Source organism: Macaca fascicularis, chromosome 7 (assembly GCF_037993035.2).
Source record: "Macaca fascicularis isolate 582-1 chromosome 7, T2T-MFA8v1.1".
NCBI classification, from domain to species: domain Eukaryota; kingdom Metazoa; phylum Chordata; class Mammalia; order Primates; family Cercopithecidae; genus Macaca; species Macaca fascicularis.
Genome location: NC_088381.1, coordinates 8,817,693 through 8,838,525, shown reverse-complemented (window position 1 = coordinate 8,838,525; position 20,833 = coordinate 8,817,693). Strand labels below are relative to the sequence as shown.

General features: G+C 47.3%; 1 protein-coding gene, 1 long non-coding RNA gene and 1 pseudogene across 2 annotated transcripts; 1 reads left to right on the top strand and 2 right to left on the bottom strand.

The window, feature by feature from the left end:
• Positions 1 to 3,007: 3,007 nt before the first annotated feature.
• LOC102132041 (putative golgin subfamily A member 8F) lies at positions 3,008 to 10,792 on the bottom strand. The gene is made up of 13 exons (XM_065547687.1): positions 10,630 to 10,792; positions 10,429 to 10,535; positions 9,293 to 9,379; positions 9,080 to 9,187; positions 8,798 to 8,885; positions 8,279 to 8,397; positions 7,787 to 7,855; positions 6,068 to 6,143; positions 5,205 to 5,296; positions 4,545 to 4,645; positions 4,362 to 4,462; positions 4,129 to 4,284; positions 3,008 to 4,042 (listed from the first exon to the last, which is right to left on the bottom strand). The coding sequence occupies exons 1-13, from the start codon at positions 10,760 to 10,762 to the stop codon at positions 3,849 to 3,851; spliced, it is 1,431 nt and encodes a 476-aa protein (XP_065403759.1). The 5' UTR covers positions 10,763 to 10,792; the 3' UTR covers positions 3,008 to 3,848.
• On the top strand, positions 9,673 to 10,369 carry LOC135971558 (uncharacterized; annotated as a pseudogene).
• Positions 10,793 to 13,227: 2,435 nt separating the features above from the next.
• LOC123574663 (uncharacterized) lies at positions 13,228 to 19,186 on the bottom strand. Its single transcript, XR_006699782.2, has 3 exons — positions 19,135 to 19,186; positions 18,613 to 18,708; positions 13,228 to 13,345 (listed from the first exon to the last, which is right to left on the bottom strand). It is a non-coding gene; the product is annotated as an uncharacterized lncRNA (long non-coding RNA).
• Positions 19,187 to 20,833: the final 1,647 nt, after the last annotated feature.

Below are 20,833 nucleotides of genomic sequence, written 5' to 3'. Positions count from 1 at the left end.
GCATGAGCCACTGTGCCTGGCCTCTCGCTGGAGTATTTTTAAATAAAATAATATCATTTTATTAACAAATACATTTTTCTAACTGAAAAGGATTAGAAAAATATATAACCACAATTTCATTATCACACCCAATACATTTAACAATAGTCCCTGAATATCATCTAATAGCCAGTTAGTGTTCAGATTTTCTTGATGGTTTCATACATGTCATTTTGTAATTTTTCTTTGAGCCAGGATTATATTTAGATAATGTGACCCTTAAGTCTCTTAATTCCTGGTCTTTTTTTTTTAGTGTCATTTATTTGTTACAAATTGTCCCTTGTCTTGGCCCAAATTGGAACCTCAGAAGCTTTATTGTACCCTTTTGGTGTTATTTAACAGAGTCCTTTATCACCTGCCTTTCCTTTCTTGCACGTGGCTGCTTATATGTGGACCCTTGGTTCAGTACTTTTTTTGGGGGGGATGGCTTGGGGACATAGGAATTTGTCATAGTGGCTCATGCGTGTAATTCCAGCATTTTGGGAGCCGAGGCAGGTGGAACACTTGAGTTCAGGAGTTTGAGACCAGCCTGACCAATGGCAAAACCCCATCTCTACTAAAAATACAAAAATTAGCCGAGCATGGTGGCGGGTGCCTGTAGTCACAGCTACTCCAGAGACTGAGGCAGGAGAATGGTGTGAACCCGGGAGGCGGAGCTTTGCAGTAAGCCGAGATCGCACCACTGCACTGTAGCCTGGGCAACAGAGCAAGACTCCATCAAAAAAAAGAAGAAAGAAAGAAAGAGAGAAATAGAGAGAGAGAGAGAGAGAGAGAGAGAGAGAGAGAAAGGGAGGGAGGAAGGGAGGAAGGAAGGAAAGGAGGAAGGCAGGCAGGCAGGAAGGAATACACACACACACACACACACACACACACACACACACACACACACACTCTCCTACATGTGGCTGGCCGCCTCGCCTCTAGTGCTGGGAATCAGTCGCCGTGCTGTCCTTCTGGAGTCCTGTGTCCCAACAAGAGAAAGCTGTCCCCTGACATTGCCCCTCCAAAGTGCAGCACCTCCAGTGAGCCTCCCTGTCCTGCCCGGCCTGCGGACAGCCCCCGCCAACTCCACCAGCCTCTGGCTCTTAAATAACAATCATTGTCATCCAGAAATGTAAGGACTCAGCCCTGGTCAAGGTGGCAAAGGGTCTATTTGTCTTTCCCCATTAGACAGAGGTCTTGTCTTGCTACCCTAATTGTAAAGGGGTGACTGGGAAGGGGTGGTAGGGACATGGTGGCGGTGGAGACTTCAGCCCCACCTCTCCAAGTTTTGCTGACAGGGGCCTGCTTTTAATTTTTATTTTTATCCCATGACTTGTTTTTTAAATCCCAGAACTTCTTTTTCATAATTTTTTTGCAACTTTTCATGAAACTTTTTTCTACTTTTTTGCCAAAGGTTTTTTTGCCACAACTTTTTTACATTTTTTATCCCATAACTTTTTCACCCCATAACTTTTTTTAATCCCATAACTTTTTCTATTTTGTGTTCTTTTAATAAACACTTGCATAGTTTTATTACAAGTTTGTAAAAATGAAAGAGATTATCTCATGCCAGGCATGCCCAGCATTTGCACAGTATCAATACCTTTAATACCACAGTTTTCAAGACACGCAAAATAAAATTTTAAGGCAAAAACAGCACTTTGCAACAACTTAAGAATTTATTACATTACAGTAGCATGACACCAGCAGACAATAATGCCACTTTAAGCAAAAGTCTTTCAGTATTTCCTTATACATTGTTTACAAGAATTCATAAATTGCTAAGTCATTCTAAGAAAACTTGGCAGATAAAGCTTTGGACTGGAATTGGCATTTCTTTCTCTACTTTTCCTTCCCACCGTTTCTTTTAAACTACAGTGTTCATGTTTTAAAATGTTTTAACTTATTTCAGAACATTGATAGCAGTTACTTTTTTAATAGTTATATTATTTTAAAATGACTAAGATAAAGTTTTAGAGAAACTATATTATGGATAGGGCGGATTTACATGTTCAAATTTTCTAAAAATCAGCTTTGGTATTAGAGCTGATTTTTTTTTTTTTTTCATTTCTGGAAAACCTATCAGGTTTAATTAAATACTTTAAAAATGGTTACTATATATTGCAATCTTTAAATAGGTGTTTTGATTCTTCCTAAGAAAATTCAAATTTAGTCAGTTGAACTCACATTTTAACATTCTATGTTTCTGATGAACTCTAACCTTCCAATGTTGCCTTCTAAGCAAATTGAAAGCTGCCTTACACTGAATGAGGAAGAGCACAAATACTTGGCTGAATGAGGTATCGCAAAAGACTGCGTGCACTTTAAAGAAAGACTTAAGTTATTGTCCTACGATTTCCATCCTTTTTAGCTGTTTCTTAAATATATGCCAAATACCTACACAAAGAGTGGAATTTCAGTTAACACAGTAAATTTATTTTCCAGATGGACATTCAGCTGAAATATGCCAGCGTGTGATTTAACCCATCGGCACCTGATGAACACAGTATGGTCAGATTGGTCACAGATGCTAAACACTATCTGAAGGTCATGCCCAGTCACTGATGTTTATCAGGGTAAAAGTGAAGTGATTTCAACGACAAAAGTACCTTTGAAATAATTTATCAATGTATTCGGTAAACCCAGTTTCAGAATGATAAAGAAAAAAACATTACACAAAATAATGTGGCTAATTCACAGTGGTCCAGTTTCTAGCCTGAGGGTTTAAAATGGACTTAAAGTAACGGTCTTTAAACTGAACTCAAAGAATGCAAAAGCAGGAAGTTCAGAAAATAAAAGGCAAGAACAGGACTTTAAGTGCATTTTAAACCCACGGGCTAGAAATTGTACCACTGTTAATTAGTCACATTATTTGGTCTAACATTTTTTCTTTATTATTCTGAAACTGGGCTTATCTAATACACTGATATATTCATACAATTTGGAAGAATCAGTTGAAGTCACAGTACCCAATATTTGTGCTCTTTCAGTGAATGCAGGCAAATCTGTTATTCATCAGTAAAATCGTATTTTAGTCTCCTGTTAACGTCATATTTATAAAAGTATCATGAGGATGCCAAATGCTGAAAATGGAGATGGTCTAGTAACTAGAAATCCCCACCCCAGGGAGCACACGTACATATCTCCCTACATCCTAATACTGTGATGTGTTTTGGACACAGACATTAGAACCTCATGAAGTTTTAACTGTTGAGTCTTTCCCAAGCATCATCAAGTTATGATTTAGGGAATGTGTGACTGAAATTCATTCATTCCTCATGCATAGGCACGATCACATAAATACTGCACAAAATATGTCCCTACAAAGTAATCAACAGTGCACACTTGAGGGCAAACCGCATATTGAGCTAATGAAGGGCTCACTGTGATTAAGATTGGATCAAACAGTAGCAGAACATAAGCAAATTTTATCTGAATTCTGTAATGAACATACATGCTATAATAACATTACAAAAGCATGGCAGCGTATTCCAAACCAGCGAGAATAGTTCTGTGCAAACAGTGGTTCTTTGGGTGTTTGAACTCCCACCACGTAAGGGCAAACTCGATATACATGCTAATGACCTACAATTATGAAATTAAAAAAGAAAATGCTAAAGGATGCCAGAGTGAACCTCAGTGAAAGCCACAGACACCCAATCTCTTTTAACTTTTTACAAATAAACTTAAACTACAAACTAGAAACACAAATAATCAAGAGTGGCTCTAACATTCAAATGAACTAAATGAATTGTGTAGGAGATTAACCCCATAACTTTGTTTCTTTTTAAAAAGTTTCTTGACCAGCTCTTTGATGACGGTGATGTTTATCTCCTTCTTCTTGGCAGCCAGGCCCAGCAAAAGAACGGCACGCAGCGGTTGCTGCCCAAGCCTGGGTGCTCCTGGTGCTCCTGGTGCTCCTGCGTGATGGGCTGAGCAGTGGGGTTGTTGTGGGGAGACCCCTCCCTGGCTTCTCCTTGCCCAGTCTCGGCGCTGACGCTGAGGCTCAGCTCACAAAGATCTTTGGAGAGAGGGAGGCGGGGATCTGAGTGCAGCGCCAGCACCCCCTGCTCCTGCCTGCCCGCCCCGCCTGAGGGCTCTATTCACCGCCATGCTTGTGGGCAGCCCCAAGCTCCTGGGGGGCTGGGGCTCTTGGACGGGGCTCATGAGCAGGGTTCTGGGCAGAGATCAGGAGTTTGCTGTGCTTGTTGTTGTAGTCGCTGCCAACCATAACAGCATCTCCTGCAGCGCCAGCAGCTTCACCTGGAGGGAGGGGTGCTCAGCTGTCACACCGCGGCCGGTGCCCACCCCCACCCCTGCAGAGATGTTGCACACCCTACCTTCATCTCCTCCCTGTGCCGGACCAGCCTGATGATGTCCTCCTCCCATTGCTGCATCCTCGGCACTGCCCCCTGCCTCTGTTAGAAGCTGATGAACATTCCTGCGGGAGGACAGGGCTCAGACGCTGGGGCCCCTCCGAAGGCCCTGCAGCTCCCCCTGCCCTGCCCTGGCCTCCCACTCACTGATGGCATCTCTCTCCCCAGTATTCGATGAAGGGAAGTTCGGGTTTCTCCACCAGCTCACTCAGGTCCACCATCTCCTCCCGGTGGTCCATAAAGCCGCTCTGGAGCCAAAATAATGGGGTCACATCTCGGCAGCGACCTGCCCTCAGGTGGCATTTTCAAGTAAGTCATGGAGAAGCTGGAGGTGAGTCCTGGCATGGGCCAGCTTCTCCATGACTTTCTGCAGGGCCCGGTGGGTCTCCGCACTCACAGACTCGCCCCCAGTCCCTGGGGCTGGGACCGCTGCCTCTGGCTCCTTCTGGGCCGAGGCCACCAGGTAAGCTGGTGCTGGCAGCACACCCTCTGCTCTGTCACCCGCTCTCGTAACCCTGCCTGCTCCTCCTGGGCACTGGCTCCAGCGGATTTGAAACATGCCACCTGAGGGCAAGACGTGAGCATTCTTGTAGGGGCATACACAGAACAAACGGGGCAGAGGGGTGGAGCGCAGCCCCTTCCCTTGGGGCCTCAGTTCGTCACAGGTGAAATGGTGTCTGACCACTGGCTCTCGGAAGGGATGAGGGTCCAGAGAAATCAGAAGGCAGGGAAAGTAAGAGCATAAAGGGGTCTTGCAGGGACCACAGAGGAAGGTGGTAAAATGGGTGCGGGGGGAGTCAGGCTCACCATGGCCTCCCAGCTCTCCTGGTCCTCTGGGACGCTCGGCATGGGCCGAGGTCCCTCCTCCTCCTCACTGTCCAGATGTTCTCCTCCATCTCCTGTAGGGGGTGGCCAGAGGGCTCCTCAGACAACCCAACAAGGCAGGTACTGTGGGCCCACCTCTGCCTCCACCCTCACTATGTAACCCTGAGCCAGCCCCTCCTAGAGAGGAATAAGCTACTGTTCTTTATTTATTTTTTATTATTATTATTATTTATTTATTTTTTTTTTTTTTTTGAGACGGAGTCTCGCTCTGTCACCCAAGCTGGAGTGCGGTGGCCGGATCTCAGCTCACTGCAAGCTCCGCCTCCCGGGTTCACGCCATTCTCCTGCCTCAGCCTCCCGAGTAGCTGGGACTACAGGCGCCCGCCACCTCGCCCGGCTAGTTTTTTGTATTTTTTAGTAGAGACGGGGTTTCACCGTGTTAGCCAGGATGGTCTCGATCTCCTGACCTTGTGATCCGCCCGTCTCGCCCTCCCAAAGTGCTGGGATTACAGGCTTGAGCCACCGCGCCCGGCTACTGTTCTTTATTTTTCCTTTTAAGGACCAAGATCTTGCTATACCGCCCAGGCACAGTCCCACTACCGGTCGGTGCAGGAGTTCTGACCTGCTCTGTTTCTGACCTGGGCCAGTTCAGCCATCCTTAGGCAACTTGGTGGCCCCCCCGCTCCCAGGAGGTCGCCATATTGATGCCGAACTTAGTGCAGGCACCCGGTCGGCATAATGACCAGCTGTTCTAAAGGTCTCTTCCAACTCCTCAATCCTGTGCTGCTAACAGTCCCCCCTTCCTCCTGGGGCTCTGTCCTCTTCCTCTGAGTGGCCTCCCGTACCTTCCCCAGGGAGAGCCATGAGGCTCAGTTGGTCCTGCAGCTGCTGCTTCTGCTGGCTGGCAGCCTCCAGGTGCTCCTAAGGGGCCAGGAAAGAGTGAGAAGGCACTGAGTTTGCCAGGTCGTCCCCCTCATGGTCCCGTCTTCAGCAGCTCCCTCCCCGGGTCTCCTGTAACTTTTGGCGGGCCATCTCGGCCACCGCTTTGCCCCAAGCTTCCTGCTGCTGCAGCTGGTTCATTAGCTGGGTCTGCTGCAGTAACTGCCTGTGCAGCGCCTCCTTCTCAGAGGTCAGCTGCTGATAGGCGGCCACCTGCTGCTGATAGGTGGCCACGGACTGCTGCAGGTGACCCAGGTAATGGTCTGGCTGCTGCTGCAGACTCTGAGCCTTTTGGCTCTTCAGCTCCACCTGCAGGAAGACCCTGGGTGTGAGGGCAAGTGGCGGCTGGCTTCCAGATTCTGGGCCCATTAATAGGGTAGCGAGGGCACTGTGGGGCTCTGTCGCCTGCCCAGGGCCCTGGCCCCTTACTCCAGGCCTAAGTGACTGTCTCCCTTTCCTAGAACCCCATGCTTCCTTCCTCAGCCTCAAATCTCATACCCTACTTCACCATTTAAACTGTAGGCCACAGACTGGTGGAAAAGCAGTGGGAGCCAGCTACCATCTGCTAAGTGTGCTACAGGCCTAATGCTTTCCATGTATTATCTCATTTAATCCTCAGCTCCTCTGTAAGGAAAATGCTACCTTCCTTTTGAAGTTAAAGAAACAGAGGCGGCTGGGCGTGGTGGCTCATGCCTGTAATCCCAGGACTTTGGGAGGCTGAGGTGAGCACATCATGAGGTCAGGAGATCAAGACCATCCTGGCTAACACAGTGAAACCCAGTCTCTACTAAAAAATACAAAAACTTAGCTGGGCATGGTGGCAGGCGCCTGTAGTCCCAGTTACTCGGGAGACTGAGGCAGGAGAATGGTGTGAACCCGGGAGATGGAGCTTGCAGTGAGCTGCGATTGCACCACTGCACTCCAGCCTGGGCAACAGAGTGAGACTCCATCTCAAAAAGAAACAGAGACTTAGAGATGCAAAGTACTTGAATGGTGATCAGTGGAACCGAGGTTGGAATCCAGTTTCAATCTAAGGAGCATTTTTGTTTTGTTTTGAGACAGAGTGTCACTCTGTGGCCCAAGCTGGAGTGCAGTGGTGCAATCTCAGCTCATTGCAACCTCCATCTCCTGGGCTCAGGCGATTCTCATGCCTCAGCCTCCTGAGTAGGTGGGATTACAGGCATGCTCCACCATGTCCAGCTAATTTTTTTTTTTTTTGTAATTTTAGTAGAGATGAGATTTTACCATGTTGGCCAGGCTGATCTCAAACTCCCGACCTCAAGAGATTCTCCTGCCTCAGCCTCCCAAAGTGCTGGGATTATAGGCCTGAGCCACCGTGCCTGGCATAAGGAGCCTCTTATTCCACTGTCTGTTCCCCTATGATTGGGGGGCTCTATGCCTCTAGCTGGGATGATGATGTCCAGACCTGGGAGGAGCCCAGGGCTACCCACCTGTAAAAGTCAGAAGGTAGGAAGGAAGAAAGGGTCATAAGACTGCCCTGGAGGGTGCTGAGGTCACCTGCCCCCAGGCTGGAGCTGCTTCTGGCCTGGCACCTCCCCTCCCCAGAGGCTGGTGCCCGCTTCCCAGCCCTTCTTGGATGGGGTGGGGGTTACAATCTACTTCACCTCGCCCAGCGTCTCCTGTAGCTCCTCCACTTGCTGCTCCAACTGCAGTGCGCTCTTGTTCTCATTGTTCTGGACAGAGAGAAGCAATCAGCTGCCACCCACTGCAGCTGGAGACCCCAGAAGTTGGTGTCTGACTCCCATGGAACGGGGAAGGGTGGAGGCAGGTTAGAAAAATCATCCCCTCTCTCCCACAGCTACCAGAGCAGGGCTCTGGTTCACAGGTGCCTTTAAAAGTAACATTTCACGTGAGGGCTACACTGCCCCATTTTACAAGTTGGGAAACAAAGGCCTGGAGGGCTAGGGAGGAGGGCAGGCTCCGCAGGTGGGGCAACGCAGCAGCTCCTCGACGCCGCTCTGTGGCTCGGCCAGCTGCTGAAGCTTCTCATCCTGCTCTCGAAGTCTCTCCTGCTTCTGAAGCTTCTCCTCCTGCTCCTGAAGCCTCTCCTCCTGCCTCCCGAGCCTCTCCTTTTGTGGCTGGTTCAGGAGACTTACGTGTTGATGGTTTTCCACGTGGGCCTGGAGCTCTGCTGACACCCTCTCTAGTTCCTTCCTCAGGTGCTGCAGCTCCTCCTCAGCGGGCACTGCTGGGGGCTCCGGGGGCAGGGGTTTAGCTGAGAAAGGAAGCAGACAATAAGGGCCTCTGGATTCTCAAAAACAAAAACAAAACAAAACAAACAACAACAACAAAAAAACCCTCCTCTTGGTGCACAGCTCCTCTCAGGCTCCCCAAACTTGGCCTCACTGCTAATGATTCCTCGCACCCGGATGGCAGCCAATCTTCCAAACCACTTTCAGATGGAGAGCACTGTGGGTGGCTGACAACGGGCCCTCTTTGCTGATGGGGACACTCAGGCTCATGGAGATAACAAGACTTGTTGTTTCCTGGCACAGACCTCTTTCCTTCTGCCTCAAAGCCCTTCCATCCACCCACCTCCCTGGGGCATTCTAAGCCACCCCCAGAGCCCCCTCCGATGCCAGGCCTGCTCCCAGGTCACATCAGCCCCATCGTACCCATCTGGTTTTTTAGTTTCGACAAACTCCTCTCCAGCTTCTCTACCAGACGCATGTGATGCTGCTTCTCCTTCTTTAGTGTGCAAACCTGCCCAAAGCACAGGGATAAAGGGCCCTGGAGAGAGGGGCTGGTGGCTGGACAGGCTGCCATCTCCCTCTCTGCCCCCACCTCCACAAAGCCCCGACCCATGACCACCTCTGGCTGTATATTCCCATGTTACAGATGCCCAGAAACATCCAGTGACCTATCTAAGGTGGCGGGGCTGAAGGGTCAGATCTCACCTCCTGGGACATTTTTCTCATCCTCTGCTGCCACCGGGCCCTCTCTCCTTTTAGATGTTGAACATATTCGTCTCTCTCTAGATGGGCTTGTTTGAGTGAATCCTTCATCTGCAAGAATGGGCACAGAAGTTAGGAAGGGCTGTCACTGGTCCTCACCTGCTCCTGGCCACCTGGGGTCATCTTCCTTCCCTCCCTGCCTCTGCAAAACCTCACCTGTGTCAGCTGAGCTTTCAGCAGTGCCTGCTCCCGTAAGGACTGCTCTAACTTCCACTCCATACGTGCTTTATTGCGGCTCGAGGACTGGATGGTGAAGAGTGAGAAGTTTCTATCTGGTGAACCTGGGCCATTCCATACAGTGCCCCTTAAACAGGTTAGGGCTAGGCTTAATATGCAACTCGGTCAGTAAAGATCGAGGCATTTCCAAGTCTGTGGTCTGGTTTTTAAAAGAACTCAGTAAAGTTGGAAGGGACAGGGAAAGAGATCGAATTTACAGCTGGCTAACAGAGGCCCAGAGAGATCAGATAATATTGCTATTGTTATTACTGTTATTACTACCACTGTCTGAACCTTTATGGAGTGTTTCACCAGGTACCATGCTAGCAATCCCATTTATTCTCACAACCACCATAGGAGACAGTTACTATGATGACCTCTATTGTGTACATGAAAACACATGGAGTATTTGAGGTTAAGCACTTGCCTAACATCACTTAGGCAGAGCTGGGATTTGAACGCCCAGGTCTATCCAATTCTCTAAGCCCATTTTTCTTGCTGGGGATGGGGGTACAGATAGGAAGGGGAAAATGAATCTTTTGTTCACTGTTTGAAAGGATGATACATTCGCATAGTTCAAAACTCAGAAGGTACAGAAGGGAAGTATCTCCCAGCCACCTATGGCTCTCTCCTGAATTTTTTATGAACCTTGCAGACATGTTTTCTGTATATTATCATAGTATGTACACACACACACACACACACACACACACACACACACACAGGTTTCCTCTCTCTACAGAAATGGTAACATACTAAAGGTACTCTTCTGTATCTTCACGAGTAAAGTACCCAACCGCACCTAGGACTTGGCCAAGACCACAGCCAGGTAAGGGCAGGGCAGGCACTTGGCCTCCAAGTTCAGTGTCCAGTGCTCGCTCCCCACCGCACCCCCCAACTCACCCACAGCAGCTGACTCAGCCCCAGGCTGCCTCTAACAACCAGACACAAAAGCAGCGAGACATGGCCATGCCGCCTTCTGGGCAGGACACTCCATCCTGCAGAAGGGACCTTTAGGCTCACTCCTCCATCTGCGAAGCCAGGCTCCCAGGGACGGGGCAGGTGGTCAGACTCACTCTGTCCACCTTCTTCTGTGTGGCGGTGACAGCAGACAGAGTCCGCTGTAACTCTCCTTTACGCTGCAATGAATGTTGCAGGCGACCAGCCAGATCCTTGGTCTGTTCTGTAATGACAGATGTGAGATGGGGCCCAAAGGACTCCCCTAAAGACCTGTCAAAGTGCCAGGCTGAAGGATGACAGGGCGCCCAGATTCCCACCTTCAAAGTATCTGAGCGAGCGTTTCGTGCGATACAGGTCCGTACTTAGTTTCCCTTTCTGTACGTTCAATGTCTGGATTTGAACCTTTGGGAGAAAAGCCAAGCAAGTGCTGAAAGAGAAGGAAAGAAACATTCCCCGGAGGACAGGAGAAAACTTCACACCCTCCACTCACCTCTAGCTCCCTTTCGGCTTTCTGTTTCTCATTGTTTGCCTTCTTTTCCTATAGGAAGAGGAAGACAGAGCTCTTACCAGGGGGAGGCAGAGATGGCACAGCAAGAGACATGCCCCCAGAATGCCACCAATGCCCCAGGACAGGCCCACCCATGGGACCAGGTTATCAGGGACTCTGTGGGGATGGGGTGGAATCTGAGGGGTGAGCCTTCTTCCCCAGGCTGGGAGTGGGCGAGATGAGACCGGGGCCTCTACATCTGAGTGCCCCCCAAACCCAGCGGTCATGTCGTGAGCAAAGAAATCGTGTTACTTCTTCCAGCTGATGTTCCACTTGTTTCTTCTGTTGTTTCTGTGGGGAGAGTCAAATTAAGGTGATGGAGGGTGGCCCCCTCAACTCTATTCTCCAGACCAGGAAGCGGTAGGTGGGGCCAGGAATGGATTTTAAAGGCAAAGTTCTCAGACCCAATGGGAACACGAACTGGTCAACTCTCCTCAAGCTCCCAAGGACAGAGGATTTGGGTCTTTGTTGGTTTTCACCCATAGCCACAGAACTCAAAGTCTGAATGTGGAATCTCTTGAGAGGACAGGAACACAATCCTCTAGAGATGGAGTTGGAGAAAGGCCCCCCCTCCTGCCTGCTTGTGATTTAGAAAAGTGTGTTCATTCAATAAACATTGACTGAGCACGTACGGGCCAGGTACGGCTCTTCACAGCAGATATAGGATGGAAAAGGACAGACAGCAGCCCTTGGCCCTGAGGTTTCCATTCTAGGTGGCCTTTAAATCTCGGACTCTCAGAGCTAACAGAAACCTTAGATACTCACTGCCTCCTCTGGAAACCCGAGTCCAGAAAGGAGAGGCGGCTTATCCAGAATCAAAGAGCAAATTAGGGACTGAGTCACGGCAGAAATACAGGGCCCCTGACAACCAGTCAGGCTTACACTCCCCCAAGAGGCAACAACCCCAGGGCGTGTGTAGCAAGGACTTGAGCAGGGGTGTGTGGAGAGGAGAGAGTTGGCAAAGAGGGCAGCAAAACAACAGCCATGCTGCGTGCTCTGGGGTCCCTCCAGGTGAGGTCTGGGTGCCCCAGCTCCCTATTTGCCCTTGGCACCAGGGGCCCCCAGTCCCTTTCTTCAGGGTCCCAAGGGGAAACTGGAGCCCAGGATTGTCAGCCTGGAATCAGGGGACCCCACTGGACTCTTACCAAAGATTTGATGGTGTTCTTCAGTTCACTGATTTTGACAGACCTCGAGTCCAGGACTACTGCTAGTTCTTGGGACGGGCTCTGAGGCACATGCAGAGAGGAGGAGGTGGAGGAGGAGTTGTGGGAGAGATAGAGAGAACAATCATTAGGGCTGGGGTGTGTGTGGGCTGTCTCAGCTGGCAGAGGGGCACCCAGTCCCTGCTGTGGGAGGAGGTTGGAGGATTGGCCTGCAGGGTCACTGCCCCTCCACCCAGAGCCTCTTACCTCCAGATCCTTGAGGGGTGCAGATGACGTAGGGCCCTCTCCGTCGATACCTGTTGCTGACTACAAGAGGTGAGAGTGCACATGGAGATGTTCTGTCCCTCTCAGTGTCTAAGCCCTCTCACTTCCTTTTTTCCCCATCAATGGGCAACATTTTCTTTTCTGCCTATCTTGGACCCTTCGTCCCATAACTACTTTGTGCCAACCTCTCTCATGGTTCTTATCTCCCGATCATCCCACCCTGGGGCCCTTTCTGTGACTCCTGATGGCAAATGGCTGTTCTCATTGTCCTGGCTTCCCCTTGAGACTGGGGATGAGGAAAATCAAACAGCAATGACCATATCCTGGTGTCCTGGGTGTTTACAGTAGGCCATGTACTAGGGATTAACATAAAACAATAAGCCGGGCACGGTGGCTCAAGCCTGTAATCCCAGCACTTTGGGAGGCTGAGACGGGCGGATCACAAGGTCAGGAGATCGAGACCATCCTGGCTAACACGGTGAAACCCCGTCTCTACTAAAAAATACAAAAAACTAGCCGGGCGAGGTGGCGGGCGCCTGTGGTCCCAGCTACTCCGGAGGCTGAGGCAGGAGAATGGCATAAACCCGGGAGGCGGAGCTTGCAGTGAGCTGAGATCCGGCCACTGCACTCCAGCCTGGGCGACAGAGCCAGACTCAGTCTCAAAAAAAAAAAAAAACACACATAAAACAATAACAAATCTCATTTAAAATTCACAAATGGAAGTCAAACAATAATACCACCTCTATTACACAGATGTGCAAAGAGAGACCCAAAGAGCTCAAGCAACTTGCCCTAAATCATATCCCTAGCAGATGGAGAGGCAGGATTCAAACCCAGAATTCTGAACCAGTACCCAACAGTCCATTCACAATCTTAACAATTACCCTCTACTGCCCCTTGGGACCCCTGTCCCCAGTAGCCTGGTCAGCCAAGACTCACATCCCCAGGTGAGTGGGAACCACCAGAAGTGGCTGTCTTAGGGACACTGCCATTTGTTTTCCCATTCTTCTTCGCTTCTGCTGGACCACCAGGGCTGTTTCTCTGCCAATATTCTTTTAACTGTGGGAAAGAAGAGCAGTAATCCTCATGAGAACTATCGGCCCCTACAGCCACATCCTCCCTTATAGTTTTAACAAAATGCTCTTATACACCATCTGATTTAACGACACCAACAACTGTACAAGGTGTTGTCACCATCATTTAGTGACTGAGAGGGATTGATATAATGGCTAGGAAAAAAAAAAAAAAGAAAGAAAAAGGTGATACTGGAACTTCGAAACTCAGTCTTCTGACTCCAAGCTCTGGGGTTTTGCCAAGAATCAGCAGCTGCCAGGGACCAAAACCAGAGGTAGAGGTAGAAAAGTAAACATTAGGTAGGCAGGCACTGCATGGTTTAGAGTCATACATCCTCACACATCTGTTAGTATCAAGAAGTGCACCAGTACCTCTCAAACTTTTATATCAATGTGTCCTCATGGCAGAAGGCAGCCTTTCTGTTAAATCTGGGAATTCATCAGAAAGAGGACAACCCAAGCCTCATTTCAGAGAGAAGTCTGGTATACTCTCAGAAGCCTATGTGACTGTCATCCCTAAGTACATTAATGTTTTTTCTCCTGATCTCAAGAGAATCAAGGGAACCTGATGCTTCAGAAAGATGTCTCACATTTATCCCGTGGCACTCAAAGTACCCCAGGTCGAGATAATATGAGGAAGATTCAAGCTGTCAAGTTCAGTTCCCCAAGATCTATTCCACAGAAGATGAGCAAATCTCACTTCAGAGACCACTGACTGAAGGGCAGTCTGGTCCCAGAACCATGGAGAATTAGAATATGAGGTGGAGAACTCAGAAAAAAAATGTTAAAATCTCTCTGCAAAGTAGAAGCCTGGGAGAAAACCAAACCAAACCCATTCTCCCATTGCCACCTACAGATACTGTCAACGTTTTGAGCTCACGGGGGAAGTGTAGGCTTTTCCCCCTGTCAATGTCTATGTTAAGGGAGTGAGGCAGCCTGAAACTGCTTGCTCCTAGATCCCATAGTCTCCATTCCCCTTCCAGCTGCAAATTTGTGCTGTGACCAGAGGAACAAGAAATGGGGTGACAACACTTAGGGGACTGGGTCATAAGATCAAAGGCCGGTCTTCCAGTAATGACAGTTAGTAGGCGGATTGTGACATCACTACATTCCACTCCTCCTGGTTGGGAGTGGGGCACATCAGCGCAATGTCCGAGTCCCACTCCACTATGGGGGAGGGAAACACAGGGTTGGGACCCAGGTCCTTGCAGACACCAGCACAAAGAGCCCATGGAGTTTGACCTTGAGGCAGCAGGAGGGGAGGACCGAGTCTGCAGTAGGGAGCCCCAGGAATCACCAGCCCAAAGTCACCCAGGGACAACTGGCGAGGGTGGGGCCTAGGGCTGGAGGACCCAGGTGCTTGGAAACGTGAGCCCAAAGAACCCAGGGAGGTCAAGTTTGGGTAGGCAGGAGGTGAGAGCCCAGTAATGGAGTGGGAAGCCCCAGTAGTCACGCACCCAAAGTCACCCTGGGGTGATTGGTGAGGGCAGGGACTGGGCTTCTTGCTGAAGGGGCAGGGCTGATTGACAAGACTTTGGTGGGGGCAGCCCAGAGGTGCCGGGGTTGGGGGGCCCAGTTTGGTGTGCCTCAGGAGTGATATGGACTCTGGTAGTGGTCTTGTCATCAGAGGGGATCTGTGGCTGGGTTGGGGGGCCATGACCTGGTGCATTTTTACCTTTCTCTTGGCTAAGGCCAGTTTACTCTGTCGAGTTTCTTCTGCCATCGCAGGGTGGGGAGGGAAGCGGGATTGGGGCCACGTCAGCAAAATCCCAGCGAGCACTGATCAACGCCTCCAGTCACCTACCAGGCAGCTGAGCGACTGAACCAGAGGAGGCGTGACCAGGACTCCAGTAGAATGCAGAAAAGGGGCGTGGCCTTAATGCTCCAAGCCCATTGGTCCATGAGAAGATGAAAGGGAATTGGGGCGTGGCCAATCAGCAGGCAGCAATGTGTCCAGAGGGGCCTGTGGCTCACAAGGAAAGCTGCCCATGCAACCACTGCCCCCACCCACTCAGAGAGAGGGAACGGGCCGCCCAATCTGGGAGAGGGAAGGGGCCGGTTTTTGTTTTAAAAGCTTTAAAAATTTTTTTTAAAAAGTGTGTATACTTTATATATGTGTGTGTCTGTGTGTGTGTATGTGTTCCTCCAGAGCTGTCTTCATTATCCAGCTTCTATGCAACGTCTTTGATTTTGGTCTGTATTTTTCATCTTCAAATACAGTACAAAAATTACCAGTATTACCTTAATTGAGATACAGAGCCTATAAAAATGGAAAATCTATAGCATGCTTGATGGTTAATGAAACAGACTATATTATCCAACATTCCAATAAGATAAGATTATCACAATGATTTCTCTTTTTTGGAAAAACATTTGTTTTATTCTCTTATGTTCTTGTTACGATTTTTTTTTTCTTAAACAAGAAACAAGTCTAATTATCTGTAAAAACACAAAGCTTTTGTGCTGGGTGCGGTCGTTCACGCCTGTAATCCCAGCACTTTGGGAGCCCGATGCGGGTGGATCACGAGGTCAGGAAATCGAGACCATTCTGGCTAACATGGTGAAACCCTGTCTCTATTAAAAATACAAAAAATTAGCCAGGTGTGGTGGTGGGCACCTGTAGTCCCAGCTACTTGGGAGGCAGAGGCAGGAAAATGGTGTGAACCCGGGAGGCAGAGCTTGCTGTGAGCCAAGATCGCACCACTGCACGGCAGCCCGGGCTACAAAGAGAGACTCTGTCTCAAAAAAACAAAACAAAAGAAGAACTTCTATTTCTCTCACTTTATAATAAAATTTTAATATCTCCTTCTGGGATTCCACTAAGACTTATTTTAGACCTTATTCTGATCTCCCTCTCCCCCTCAACCCCACCAACTTCTGCTCAATCATCTATTCTCAAGTCTCTCTGTGTAACATACTAACATACTTTTTGGAGAGAATTGTCTAACCAATGAATTCTTTCTTCTGGTGTCTAATCCATCCACTGAATTTCTTATTTTAACAATTACTTTTTTTACTTCCTTATTTCATTTTATTCTGGGACAGAGTCTCACTGTGTCACCCAGGCTGGACTGCAGTGGTACGAACCTGCAGCCACAGCCTCCTGAACTCAAGTGATCCTCCACCTCAGCCTCCTGAGTAGCTGGGACTATAGGCAGGTGCCCCACACCCAGCTAATTTTTCTTTTTTTTTTTTTTTTTTTTTTTTTTTTTTTGTGATGGTGAGGTATTTTTTGTAGAAACAAGTTCTCACCCTGTTGCCCAGGCTTGTCTCCAACTCCTGGGCTCATGCCATGCTCCCACCTCAGCCTCCCAAAAAGGGCTGGGATTACAGGTGTGAGCCACCCTACCCAGCTATATATTTTATTTCTGTAACTTCTGTTTCTTCCATTTTCGTTTCAGATCTTCCTCATCACTCCTGGTGGTCTTACTGCTTCCTCAATTTTATGAGTGAATTTTTTTTACATATATTAGATTTCACGTGTAACTATTTTCTCACAATTCTAATATTTGAAGTCTGTGTTCTGTATCTGATAATTCCAAAACCTATAGTCTTTGGGAAACATATGATTCATTGTTTCTGATCATTCTCAAGTATGTTGGGTTGACTACTTGAATGCTATGATTTCACTGAATTCCTAGTTGCCTGCTCTTAATCTTCGGGAATACTATAGGCTTAAGTTAGAGATAATTTCCTACAGAAAGTATCTGTGTCTGCTTTTGATGAGAGCTGTGGAGACAACTAACATAAGCCCACTTTACCACCAAGCGTAATCCTGACATTCTCTTGAATTCTCTTGGAGAATCTCAGAATTACACAAGGTTCTCAAATTTGGCTGGCCAACCTTGCTCATTTATACACAGAAGACTAGACTGCTTAGTATTGTTGGTGACTCACTTCCTCCTACCCTGGAAGAAACAAAACAGATCTCTCATCTGAATGTGATCACAGAAGATTAAAATCTGAAGGTGAATAACTGGAGGCTGTGGGCAGCAAGGAAAGACAGGTGTCTTTCCTCACCACAGAAATAGGTCAGAACCTGCCCTAAAGGCTGTGTGCTCCAGGATTTCACTATTTAGCTCAACTACCAGTCCCTCCATAAGCGTGAACGGAAGCTTGTTAGAGCACCATGTGGCCTTTAAACCACAAACTCTTGCTAAAAGTCATGCTCATGGTAAAAAACCTATGGCTTTGGAAGGCTTTCTTGGTAATGCGGTAATGTCCTGGAATGAAGGTTACAGCCTGCGTTTCATGTTAACTGAACCGAAAACCAACCTGAACAACATCCTTCTGCCCCGTGCAGGCTCTCAGCTCCTCTTGGTTTGGCCTTGGGCAGCCAGAATGTCTGGTTTTAATCCTTGCTCTGCCACCTGTGACCTTGGATAAGTTACCGACCGTGAGTTACCTCATCCACAAGATGCAGATATTAGTAATACCCTCTTTTTAAGTTCTTAAGAGGATTGAAAGAGTAAATAAAAAGTAAAAATTAAAAAGACTTGGTAAGCATAGGCACAGAGTGGGGAAAAAAGTAAAAAAATAAATAAATAAATAAATAAAAAGACTAGTGCCTAGCACATAAAAGTTCATCAGGAATTAATTCTATAATATGAACTCAACTTTGCAAAACTTCAAAGTATATATAACTTTTAACTTACTAGGGTATACATACCAATAATAAATTTACAACTGTAGATATGTTTGTCTACAGTAAATATAACAAAGACTAAACAAGCAGATAGTAAATCATTAAGTGATTATCAGTTAGTATCTTTAATTTTCCTATACTTCTATATTTTCTTTTTTTTTTTTTTTTGAGACGGAGTCTTGCTCTGTCACCCGGGCTGGAGTGCAGCGGCCGGATCTCAGCTCCCCGTAAGCTCCACCTCCCAGGTTTACGCCATTCTCCTGCCTCAGCCTCCCGTGTAGCTGGGACTACAGGCACCTGCCACCTCGCCCAGCTAGTTTTTTGTATTTTTTAGCAGAGACGGGATTTCACCGTGTTAGCCAGGATGGTCTCAATCTCCTGACCTCGTGATCCGCCCGTCTCGGCTTCCCAAAGTGCTGGGATTACAGGCTTGAGCCACCGCGCCCGGCCTACTTCTGTATTTTCTACAGATCATCTTTGTAACAAGAAGAAAGCAAACCAAATGAAAATGAAATGAATTCTCTCAAAAAGAATTAAGGTAACAAGAAGGCGCACAAAGTAATATAAAATATATCTTATGGTTTATATAAAATTCTTAATAAAAGTACCTTCTTTGCTCCAAGCTACACTCTGGCTTTGCCTTTGAGTCAGGTGGCATTTCTTTGCACGATGACCAGTTCTATTGAGTAGGCACTGCTTCAGCCCTACAGGAAGAACAAAACGTCTCTGGAACACAGCAGCATTCCTGATTCCCACTTGAGAAGGCCTAACAAGATGCCATGCACCTCAACAGCAGCAAATCAGTGTTAAAATGTCTGGAGACAAGGGGAAAAAGTAAAATTGGACCATTTCCAGAATCTCACAAAAAACAACAAACTGACGTTCTAAGTGCCCAACCATGAGCAAGTTAGAACCTTAAATAAAGGTCACTCTTAATGCCGATCCTAGCATAGATTCACCACCAAGTACAATCTCATTTTACTGGTTGACCTTTTTCATTCTTGAAAGTAGGGGCTATGAAAAAAAAAGAACACACACTAAAATTTCTTTAAGAGAATCTAGCTTAAATCTAGCTTACATAATCAAAACACTCTATTGAGGGTGAAAATTGAGTATCATAAGAAAATCACCTGTTTCGTGAGAAGTTCCATACATAATGCTCTTCTACCCAATATATACCTTAAAGAGAAAAAAGGAAACATACAAAATTATCTCCAGAATTGTTCCTGCTTAAACAATTTCTACGTGCCATTACTCAGAAAGCAAGCACACAGTAAATATGAGAAGAGAACATGCAAGCACGAACATACTGGTTAGGGATATAGGCTATGAGTAATTTAAAAATTCTAATGGTATTACTCTCATGTAATTGCTCTGAAATTCTAGTCAATTGTTTGAAATGGCTCTTAGAACAGGATACTTTGACACTTTTATGATGTCAGAAACTAAGAATTTAACCCTAAATAATCCAAAGAATAGGCGCAGAAGAACCCGTTTCCTTAAATGGCATTTGAGTATTCTTTTTTTTTTTTTTTTTTTTTGAGACGGAGTCTCGCTCTGTCGCCTGGGCTGGAGTGCAGTGGCCGGATCTCAGCTCACTGCAAGCTCCGCCTCCCGGGTTTACGCCATTCTCCTGCCTCAGCCTCCCGAGTAGCTGGGACTACAGGTGCACGCCACCTCGCCCGGCTAGTTTTTTGTATTTTTTTTTAGTAGAGACGGGGTTTCACCGTGTTAGCCAGGATGGTCTCGATCTCCTGACCTCGTGATCCGCCCGTCTCGGCCTCCCAAAGTGCTGGGATTACAGGCTTGAGCCACCGCGCCCGGCCTTGAGTATTCTTTACAACTGAAACTTTCTCTCCCATCCTGTGATGGCCAAGAGTTTTTCCTCTGACAACAGCACTGACCTTACCCTATCCAAAATACGAACATCTGCATTGCTTCATGGTTGGAATTGTTTTTATCCATTCTGTCATGAGAATCAAAGGGTTCAGACCATGTAGCTCCTCTCTGGGACTCCTCAGATCCTTTCTAGATCTGAAGACTATTCTCTGAACCAAAGTCAACTTCTGGGGGTGTACCAGATCTCCCATTAGAAAATTACTTATATCAAGACATTTTATCCTTTTAACTCTTTCTCAAGCAAAATAATTTCGTTTCTCCTTTACTGTTACTTTAAATTTCAAAATACACAGATAGCATACCTAAAATATAATCAAGGGAATTTTAGAACACAAACTGTGGTAATTTTGAAAACACAAAAGCTAAGACCACTAATTAGGTCTATGTGGACACCAAGTCCACCACAACCTGTTCTGTCCTCTGGGGCTCTGCCCACACATTTCCCTTGCCTGAGATTCCTTCTGCTTCCCACCCTTCCAAATGCTGTATCTCCCCCCAGAAAACCTGCCAAGACCACCCCAGCCTGCACATCTTCCATTCCAGCTATCCAGAGGCATCCTTGTGTTGACTAAACCAAACTATTTTGCAGAGAAGGCATCTAAACACTTCTACTGCAGACTATTCACCTTAATAATTGTTATCGTGACATTATTCAATAACAAAATGAGGGCAAGAAGTCCTCTCACTCCCTTATCCTGGAGAATCCAAGCCAGTGTCTTTCCCACTTGCTTTGCCCAAACCCTGGGACCTTTCAAAGTAACAGTTTAATGGAAGAGAAAGAAAATCTAAAAGAAAAACTCTCCAAAAAATTAAACTCAGGCAAAGAACCATGGGATTAAAAATTTTTATTCTTTATGTATTTCATTTCTGAAACGTAGAAATCTATCTCCCACTCCTTAAATCTGCCACTGGGCTAAGAGAGTATTGTAT

Bases quoted from the DNA above. Each gene is read 5' to 3' on its own strand.
- LOC102132041 (XM_065547687.1), bottom strand. From the start codon at position 10,762: ATGTTTCTTTCCTTCTCTTTCAGCACTTGCTTGGCTTTTCTCCCAAAG. The intron at 9,380-10,428 runs GTGAGTCTGACC...TTCACCATCCAG, and splicing joins CACAGAAGAAGGTGGACAGA to TCCTCGAGCCGCAATAAAGC. The intron at 8,886-9,079 runs GTGAGATCTGAC...TGCTTTGGGCAG, and splicing joins TGAGAAAAATGTCCCAGGAG to GTTTGCACACTAAAGAAGGA.